Raw genomic sequence first — 10605 nt, forward strand, 5'->3', positions numbered from 1 at the left:
CACTTGGCCTGCACCAGCTATGGAGGGAGCTAGAATTTGTTCCAGCCAATGTTGCAATTGTTGCTTTTGTAGATCCAGGTTTTTTTAGCCCCTAATGAAGTTAATTGGCTTTCAGGTAATGTTTATAAAGCTGGATCATGCTAAGTATTTCTGCCTTCTTTTCTGGTTTTCTCTCTCTCTGTCTGTGTATGGGGGGGATGTGGAAGGGGAGGTTGGAAGGAACATCTGTTTGATTTAGCTCAGGCTGTATAGCTGGAGGCGGTTGAATGTGGCAACAGAGCAATCTCGTTTTGTGCCCTTTATTCAAAGATAGATAATTAACTCTGTAGAGCTGGGATTTGGGATCTTGTGGCTCTCAACTATCCTGGAATGCTGTGGTGTCTAGCTGGGGATTTCCAATAAAAACAAACAATAACAATAATAATAATACTAAGCTCCTGTAATAATCTCCCTTTCCAACAGTAAGGTGGCATTTTAAGGCTCCGGGTTTGTATTGGGACCCCTGGACTGGCCCATTCAAAGGGCTTATCAGACTGATGGTAGCCCTCCGACTATCTGATATGGGCTAACTTCTACACGGTTTTGAGTTGCAGGACTGGTGACCTATCCTCGTGCAATATCCATCCTGATAGCATGACAGATCCTTGTTAGAGATACTTGATGGAGAATGGGGTCAAGAAATCCCTTCTTGACTCTCCCCCCTCCTCTCCCTTCAGAGACACTGAACTTTGCTACCTGCCACTGGCAAAACAAAGCCGGAGGCTACTCCCTCGGGAGCATGGCAGTTCTATGCCTTAGGTGCCAGAGAGACCATTTCAATTAAAATCCAAATCCTTTTGAATAGCCCAAGCAAACCCCTCTCTCCTGTGTTCCAGACTCAAAAATGGAGTGTCTGACTTTAACCATAACCGAGGTCGTCAAGAGGCAAAACTCCAAGTCAAAGAAAAGCTTCAATCAGGTAAGTTGGATTTGCCATATTTGTATCCTCGTCTAAGCTGGTAAGGAGAGAGTAACTGTGGCTTGTTCGCTGTCAGGGGAGGAGAAGGTTTGAGAGCTTCGGAGAGACCAGGAACTTGTGCCCAGATTCCATCACAGTTGCCATCTCCATGAACTCTGGGGCCCTCACTTCCAGATTGGCAGAAAGGCGCTGTGTGCGCCTAGCCGTGGTCTGTATTCGCTGTGCAGCCGCAGCTGAGTCTCATGGCTTAGGGAGTCCTGCTTGTGGTTGCACCAGCACAATGAGAACTAGGATGCCAAGTGGCAGAGGGAAAAACTCCAGGCAAAGCTGCAGCTGGAAAAGTTCCCTGTTGTGTACCCAGGGCTGTATCAGCACTTGGAAGTCAGGCTGGCAGATGAGTCCTGCCAGCACAGCAGGTATTCAGGGGCAATGCACTGCTGGATCCTGCCAGCATGAGTATCTAAGCTTATTGGGAAACTGTAGGGAATAATTGCTCTGTGTGATGGCTGACGACTTCGTCTGTGAGCAGTCGTGTGTTGGAGGACTGGGATTTGGTGCTGCCTCTAGCAGATGTGGCCTGAGCACCTCACAGCTCCTGTTGAAGTCCATGGAAGCTATCGAGTATTCAGCACATTTGAGAATAGATCACGTATGCAGGTGCTTTATTGTGGGCCCCACTCTCTGAAAACCTTGGCCACTGTATTTTAAAACCAATCCGTTACTCTAACAGGCCAGATGGGAGACTCTGAGCCCTCTGTGCCTCTAGCACCCAAATCCAGCTCTATAAATAGATAGATGTATAAATCCTGCTTTCAGAGTGTGTTCCAAGGCAGGGTAGGTTCCTCAGTGTTAGCTTGTGAGGCCAGCAGTTTAAATCCCAGATGAGGCCCTTGCTCGTGTAACTGGGGACTCTAGAGCTAAGAGAATGAGCTCTTTACCGCTTGAGCTAAAGGACAACGTCCCCTAACAGTCAGCTTTAACAGACCTGTATCCTCAATGGACTGGACGCACACTGTTACACCAACATGGACACCCAGTCTAGCTTGTTAGTTTAGAGTAAGGAAGACAAATGTCTCCATGCGTTTGTGAACGTCCAGGGTGAGTCTCTTACCCCATGAAATCCTCCTTCTTGAATTGCCTCATAGCCCGGCCCCTCTTCAGGCCAAGCTCTGACACTAAGTTATGTCTACATTTGGAGCTGGGGCTGAGAGTCCCAGCTCGCACAGACATACTGGGGTTAGCTCTCATCGTGGTGCAACTAGGGTAGCAGGGTCGACAGTGAGCAGTGGCATGGGCTAGCCATCTCTAGTACATACGTACTGGTTTCAGGCAGGTTTGTGTTTGGCACAGCAAGCCCGTGACTCTGCTCACTGCTGTCTGAGCTACCGCGGCTACACTACTAGCTCAAGGAGAGCTAGCCCGAGTACATTTAGGCAAGTTTAGGTGTAGACATACCCTAAAAGGCACAGCATATAGTGAATGGGATCCTGGCCCCTAGCTGCACATGCCACAAAGCCAAGCTGTGCTGACTGGAGAATGTTCTGAGCCTGACTCGTGGTGTTTCTCTCTGTCTCACGCAGCAGATCAGCGTGTCCCAGATAAAAGCAGACAAGGTCCAGATCATTGGAGTCAACTGTTCCTTCGCCGTGTGCCTGGATCAGGATGAGCAGAAAATCCTGCAGAGCATCACAAGGTAGGAAATAGCCAGCATGTGTCTCTGCGGCTGTGGCCAGCCGTCCTCTGGGGACATGTGCTGTAGGTAAGGCGCCCCCAATGAGTCATGTGAGCCCTGAGGGGACTAGCCCCGTAGACCCAAATGTGCTGCTTACGCTTCTGAACCTGTGTGGACTGTCTATGGCCAATGTTCCAGTAAACATGCATTCAAGGGGCTAGATGGCCTAAATGGGGCTCTGCACTGCATAGCAATGCTGCAGGTCATGAGCCCTGGCAGGAGCCATGTTGCCATTCAGATCACAACAGCCATATGCAGATGTGGGTACAACTAACACAGCCAAACAGGAGCGGAACCTCAGTCCTCTGTCCCAGGATGGATTCAGCACCAAGGCACCCTGCTGTTACTAACAGGTCTCAGTCCTTATGCTGCCCCGCTCCAATTCTGCTCCAGGCTGGAACCACTGGGAGGCTGAACTTTTACCGAGAGGTTGAAGGTTTGAAATAAGATCTCCAGTTCCTAACATTCAGTCACCCACCTAGGGGTACAATGCAGTCAAGGATCTCCAAGCAGAAAGAGATCTTCCAGCAGGACTAATCAGTCAACCAGGAGAATTCAAAGCCCAATAAATACTGTGACTAGTGACTGTGCTGAGCATATAAACAGAGCAGATGGCTTCCAAACCTTGCAAGGATTCTGCCCTGGTACTGGGACACTCATCCCAGATAGTCCACATGCCCTTCAGTGGGGAGGTTGTGGGGGGAAGGGGAAAAGACAAATGACTGTCTGTCCATGAGTATAGCCTAGGGTAGCATCTCCAATGGGGTATTTCTCCTCCTCAGAGAGGACCAAGCTGTATTACCAGGGATGAGATCAGATGACATGACACAGAGCAGTGCATTTCACTTGGGCTCAATACAGGGGTAACTGGGTGAAATTCTCTGGCCTGTGTTAGGCAGGAGATCAGCCTAGATGATTGAATGGTCCCTTCTGGACTTGGAATCTATGAACATTTAAATGGACTATAAGCAGTGTTGGAACTGTGTCAGTCCCAGGATATTAGAGAGACAAGGTGGTTGAGGTAATAGCTTTTACTGCACCAATTTCTGTTGCGGAGAGAGACAAGCTTTTGAACTACTGAGAGCTCTTCCTCAACTACTTATGCCCCAGCTCTTCTCTTAATTCCTTTATTGCTGCAAGATCCAAAGGAGATCGTTTAAAACTTTGATACAGATAATGCAAAAGAAAGTGTTCCACACTTAAATTCAGGAAATGCAAAGGTTTTGTCTTGTATTTTTTTTTTTTAGGGTGTACATTTTCAGAAGTGCCTGTTGATTTTGGATGCCTCCACTTCTGAGTCTCCAGTCTGAGCAACCTTAAAGGGGTTGATTGGTCAGGTGCTCAGCACTTCAGCAAATCAGGCCCCCCTCTGAGGGTGCATGTGGTCCCTTTAACTTGAATTCCATGGCATGCGTTCTTACTGCACTCTCAGCCTGTCCCAGCCCTGTGATTTCCATTGCTCATTTTATCTGCAGGTGCGAGGTCTCCGCATGCTACAAACCCAGGGACGGTGAACCCTGCACACTGAGGACATCCCCTTTGGATCACCTCCCCCAAGACCAGCCTGAGTTTTGTTCTCTTCTGTGCTTGCCCATTGCCACCTTCAGCGGAACACTGCCATAGAAGAACTAGCAAGGCCAGGGCATAACGTCCCACACCCCATGCCGCCTCAGACCAGACATGCCTCCAGCCGATCCTGATAGTTGCAAAAGCAGCCCCTGGAAGAGGAAATTTATTGCGCTCCCTTGGGTCAGGGAACTAGAGCTTCCTACACCCAACCATCTTGCAACGTGAAGCATTAGCACAATGGATGAGCTATCCCTGGCCTGTGTTTAGCATGCCTTTGAGAAATGGAGGGGTCACTTCAACGCTCTGGTAGCTGTCGTAGTTCATGGCCTCTGGGAGGGAAGTGGGTTCCTTGTCACTCCAGATGGTGCTGCAGTTAGCGGGGTGGGGCAAGGAGAGGAGTGCCACTTTCCTGATCAGCTGTACTTGGAGTGAACTTGCAACCAGTGTAGATACTGGAAAGGCTGTGATAGGCGGTTTAGGGGACACACAAAGATAACGAGTCACCTTAAACAGCTGGAGAGTTTCAAACTAAACTCCAGTCAATGTCCTGATGATGCTTTGCCCAAAACAAATTTGAAGATCTCTGTTAATTCTTTGGGGTCAGGGGACAAGTTTACTCTGAATTATTTGGGGGCTTATTTGTCCTACAGGCACAAAGATGAGGGCTGCATTTAGGGCAAGGAGGAACTGAAGGTGGCTTGCAGACCATGGCTTGGGTGCCAGTGATCTAGTGCAATAAGCAATTTCTGGGCATACATTGGTCTATGCACCCTGTTACAGTTATTATAAAGCTAGGTCACCAGAGCGATCAACCTCTGCATCCTGCTAAGTCTCTGAAAGCACAAGCTCCCCTGTTCAGTTAATGCTCCCGTGGCCAGCTTACCTGAATGCTGGGTGAGAAGCATCCTGGAGAGGTGAATGTATGGTGCCAATGGCATTGCACTCACAGTTCTGGGAGCAGGGGAGGCGAGTACTAGGGAGGCCATGGTATTGAGCCAGGTTAAGTTTAAACATACCAGAGAGAACAGTTTTGCTGCAGAAGGTCCTGGAGCCAAAAACACTAGTGACATAGCGGTTATAGGACGCCGAGCCCCCTGGGAGAACCCCTCTCTCCAGCAGGAGACAGTTAATTCCCTTCTTTCTTGTTAAAAGGCTCTAGGTGTATGGTGCCAGGAAGGTGCAATAGCTGTGGGTGCAATCTGACCACAGAAGCAATGGGAGTTGGAACAGCCTTGTTTGCTACTCTTCACCACAAAGCTATTTATTAGTGTTGGTTGGCTTACTGCCCTGTTACTAACACGCCAAAGCCTGCATGCCTCTGCTGCCTTACATGGGTGCAGGTAGTTCTGAACACCCGGGTGGGCTCAGCCACCAGCTAAAATGCCCTTTTGCCATTTTGCCAGGCCAGGAGGAGATCGCTGCACCTTAGCCTGTCACAACAGTGTAATCTGTGATCTTGGCTAAGTAGATCTTGGCTAAGTAGCTGTTAACATTGTAAACACTGATGCTTTCATGGGCCACACAAAAATATTGGAGAGCAGAATTGCCCTGTGATAAAGAAAAACAAGCACAAAACTCTAGGAATGTATAACCCCATTAAGGATTTTGGGCCTGCAATGCTTTTTTTTAAATGATAGAAACTCGTTTCAGGATGAATTGTATATATGTTGGATATCAGCAAGTTTGGATGTCTGTGATAATTTGTAAAATATTGTTCAAAGAACTTTTAAGAAAGCTGTAAAATATTAAATGTTGATTTATTTCAAGAGCAATGTGAGTGCAGAGTTTGTGTAATCAATAAAATGTTGTGAGTGCCAAGCAATTCCTGACTGTGAAAGGGGAATGATGTGAGGCATTAGAGCTGTATCCTTTCAAATGCAGTGATGGCTGTAGCTGGGTCATGTGCAGGGGTTGAACCCCCATGGCTCCCGGATCTAAAAAGAATTAACCTCTACAGCTTGAGCTGAAGTATTGGACATATTACTCAAGGACAGTGACAGGCTCATAAACATATATAGTCCAGCCACTAGAGGGAAGTGAAGACCCACACTGTATTAATTTGAAAAAAGAAAAGGAATGCTTATGCTCAAATAAATTTGTTAGTCTCTAAGGTGCCACAAGTCCTCCTTTTCTTTTTGCGAATATAGACGAACATGGCTGCTACTCTGAAACCTGTGTTAATTTGAATTGCATATGCTTTTCCATAAAAAGAGTGACTGCATACAGTCAGTCTAAAATAGCTTTCCATCGGATAGAGGAGAAAGACCAAAAGTAAAGTCTCCACAAGAGAGCACAGTGTATGTGTTTCTTCTGTAATACACTGCCGCCACTCTTGCACTGTTCTTGTTTTCAAGATAAATTAGGGATATTTTTTTCCAGGGCTGTGAGTCGTGCTGCTCCTATGACCACAAATAAAATTACACCAGGTTGCAGTGTGATACATCCAAGCAAGAGGATGTGTTACCCCTTACAGAAAAAAATACTGTCATAGAGTAAGAGGCTCTAGTAACCTTCTGGTAAGTTTAGGACAACTCCTATGTATCCAGGATATCTTTTCTTTTCATCTAGCAAATGTTGCATTCTGGCCTGTGCCTTTCTAGCCCATACTCACCCTCCCCCCAAAAAACCCACCAAAAAGAAAATGGCCTCCCCCCAATATTAAATGAGACTTTACAAAATAATTGTAACTAGTTGTTTCAAGTGTACCCATGCCCCTTTGTGTTCCCTTTCTGGGGATATTCAAGAAAGCAAGATGTTTAACTGAAATGTCTGAAGGAACTGACAAATTCCAGTGAATAAGCTCAGAAAAAATGCAATCTCCTTGTGACTAGCTTGAGCAAAGAGAAGGTGACAGCTTTATATATAAACAATATTTTAGAAATTAGCTGCTGAGCACTATTTTAATTCTGATCAGAGCTGGTTGAAAATTTTAGCAATTTTTAATTAAAATGACTTTTGAAGGAAACAAATGATTCCACTTTTTTAAAAAAAATTTAAAAATGAATTGAATTTTTTTCAGTTTATTTTAAAACACTTCCCCATGTTTCTCCCTTTTTAAGGGAGAGAAAGGAAAGTTGAGGAAAAAAAGAAAATTTTTTTTAAATCCAAACCAAAATGGAACACTTTTGTTCAACTTTTTTTTTTTTTTAAACAAAATGAAAAATTCTTGTTTCATTTATAACTTTCCATGGAAAATACCTGCCATTTGTCAGCCTGGACTAATTCTGATCCTCTAAGCCTTGGTCTACACGAGGAGTTGAGGTTGAATTTAGCAGCATTAAATCGATTTAACCCTGCACCCGTCCACACGACAAAGCCCTTTTTTTCGACTTAAAGGGTTCTTAAAATCGATTTCCTTACTCCACCCCCAACAAGGGGATTAGCGCTGAAATCAGCCTTGCTGGGTTGAATTTGGGGTACTGTGGACACAATTAGACAGTATTGGCCTCTGGGAGCTATCCCAGAGTGCTCCATTGTGACCACTCTGGACAGCACTCTCAACTCAGATGCACGGCCAGATAGACAGGAGAAGGCCCGCGAACTTTTGAATTTCAATTTCCTGTTTTAGAGTAGCAGCCGTGTTAGTCTGTATTCGCAAAAAGAAAAGGAGTACTTGTGGCACCTTAGAGACTAACAAATTTATTAGAGCATAAGCTTTCGTGAGCTACAGCTCACTTCATCGGATGCATTTGGTGGAAAAAACAGAGGAGAGATTTATATACACACACACAGAGAACATGAAACAATGGGTTTATCATACACACTGTAAGGAGAGTGATCACTTAAGATAAGCCATCACCAACAGCAGGGGGGGGAAAGGAGGAAAACCTTCCATGGTGACAAGCAGGTAGGCTAATTCCAGCAGTTAACAAGAATATCAGAGGAACAGTGGGGGGTGGGGTGGGAGGGAGAAATACCATGGGGAAATAGTTTTACTTTGTGTAATGACTCATCCATTCCCAGTCTCTATTCAAGCCTAAGTTAATTGTATCCAGTTTGCAAATTAATTCCAATTCAGCAGTCTCTCGTTGGAGTCTGTTTTTGAAGCTTTTTTGTTGAAGTATAGCCACTCTTAGGTCTGTGATCGAGTGACCAGAGAGATTGAAGTGTTCTCCAACTGGTTTTTGAATGTTATAATTCTTGACGTCTGATTTGTGTCCATTCATTCTTTTACGTAGAGACTGTCCAGTTTGGCCAATGTACATGGCAGAGGGGCATTGCTGGCACATGATGGCATATATCACATTGGTAGATGCGCAGGTGAAGGAGCCTCTGATAGTGTGGCTGATGTGATTAGGCCCTATGATGGTATCCCCTGAATAGATATGTGGACAGAGTTGGCAACGGGCTTTGTTGCAAGGATAGGTTCCTGGGTTAGTGGTTCTGTTGTGTGGTGTGTGGTTGCTGGTGAGTATTTGCTTCAGATTGGGGGCTGTCTGTAAGCAAGGACTGGTCTGTCTCCCAAGATCTGAGAGAGCGATGGCTCGTCCTTCAGGATAGGTTGTAGATCCTTGATGATGCGTTGGAGGGGTTTTAGTTGGGGGCTGAAGGTGATGGCTAGTGGCGTTCTGTTGTTTTCTTTGTTGGGCCTGTCCTGTAGTAGGTGACTTCTGGGTACTCTTCTGGCTCTGTCAATCTGTTTCTTCACTTCAGCAGGTGGGTACTGTAGTTGTAGGAATGCATGATAGAGATCTTGTAGGTGTTTGTCTCTGTCTGAGGGGTTGGAGCAAATGCGGTTATATCGTAGCGCTTGGCTGTAGACAATGGATCGAGTGGTATGATCTGGATGAAAGCTAGAGGCATGTAGGTAGGAATAGCGGTCAGTAGGTTTCCGATATAGGGTGGTGTTTATGTGACCATCGCTTATTAGCACCGTAGTGTCCAGGAAGTGGATCTCTTGTGTGGACTGGTCCAGGCTGAGGTTGATGGTGGGATGGAAATTGTTGAAATCATGGTGGAATTCCTCAAGAGCTTCTTTTCCATGGGTCCAGATGATGAAGATGTCATCAATGTAGCGCAAGTAGAGTAGGGGCATTAGGGAACGAGAGCTGAGGAAGCGTTGTTCTAAGTCAGCCATAAAAATGTTGGCATACTGTGGGGCCATGCGGGTACCCATCGCAGTGCCGCTGATTTGAAGGTATACATTGTCACCAAATGTGAAATAGTTATGGGTCAGGACAAAGTCACAAAGTTCTGCCACCAGGTTAGCCGTGACAGTATCGGGGATACTGTTCCTGACGGCTTGTAGTCCATCTTTGTGTGGAATGTTGGTGTAGAGGGCTTCTACATCCATAGTGGCTAGGATGGTGTTTTTAGGAAGATCACCAATGGACTGTAGTTTCCTCAGGAAATCGGTCTAATCACATCAGCCACACTATCAGAGGCTCCTTCACCTGCGCATCTACCAATGTGATATATGCCATCATGTGCCAGCAATGCCCCTCTGCCATGTACATTGGCCAAACTGGACAGTCTCTACGTAAAAGAATGAATGGACACAAATCAGACGTCAAGAATTATAACATTCAAAAACCAGTTGGAGAACACTTCAATCTCTCTGGTCACTCGATCACAGACCTAAGAGTGGCTATACTTCAACAAAAAAGCTTCAAAAACAGACTCCAACGAGAGACTGCTGAATTGGAATTAATTTGCAAACTGGATACAATTAACTTAGGCTTGAATAGAGACTGGGAATGGATGAGTCATTACACAAAGTAAAACTATTTCCCCATGGTATTTCTCCCTCCCACCCCACCCCCCACTGTTCCTCTGATATTCTTGTTAACTGCTGGAATTAGCCTACCTGCTTGTCACCATGGAAGGTTTTCCTCCTTTCCCCCCCCTGCTGTTGGTGATGGCTTATCTTAAGTGATCACTCTCCTTACAGTGTGTATGATAAACCCATTGTTTCATGTTCTCTGTGTGTGTGTATATAAATCTCTCCTCTGTTTTTTCCACCAAATGCATCCGATGAAGTGAGCTGTAGCTCACGAAAGCTTATGCTCTAATAAATTTGTTAGTCTCTAAGGTGCCACAAGTACTCCTTTTCTTTTTGCGAATTTCCTGTTTGGCCAGCATGGCAAGCTGCAGGTGACCATGAAGAGCTCATTAGCAGAGGTGACCATGATGGAGTCCCAGAAACGCAAAAGGGCTCCGACATGGACCGAACGGGAGTTACGGGATCTGATCGTTGTATGGGGAGAGGAATCCGTGCTATCAGAACTAAATTCCAGTTTTCGAAATGCCAAAACATATTTGTCAAAATCTCCCAGGGCATGAAGGACAGAGGCCATAACAGGGACCCGAAGTAGTGCTGCGTGAAACTTAAGGAGCTGAGGCAAGC

At 45.8% G+C, this 10605-nt stretch overlaps 1 protein-coding gene across 3 annotated transcripts in view; it reads left to right on the plus strand.

Moving 5' to 3' along the window:
- Positions 1-6027, plus strand: part of PIK3R5 (phosphoinositide-3-kinase regulatory subunit 5) — a 102069-nt gene extending 96042 nt beyond the window's left edge. For all 3 annotated transcript variants that reach the window (XM_038372200.2, XM_038372201.2, XM_043496434.1), the window contains 3 exons: positions 876-958; positions 2539-2651; positions 4166-6027. In XM_038372200.2, coding sequence (XP_038228128.1) covers positions 876-958; positions 2539-2651; positions 4166-4313 — 344 coding nt within the window. In that variant the 3' untranslated portion in view covers positions 4314-6027. The remainder of the gene's footprint in view (positions 1-875; positions 959-2538; positions 2652-4165) is intronic.
- The last annotated feature ends 4578 nt before the right edge of the window (positions 6028-10605 follow it).

This window comes from Dermochelys coriacea, chromosome 14, assembly GCF_009764565.3.
Source record: "Dermochelys coriacea isolate rDerCor1 chromosome 14, rDerCor1.pri.v4, whole genome shotgun sequence".
NCBI classification, from domain to species: Eukaryota; Metazoa; Chordata; order Testudines; family Dermochelyidae; genus Dermochelys; species Dermochelys coriacea.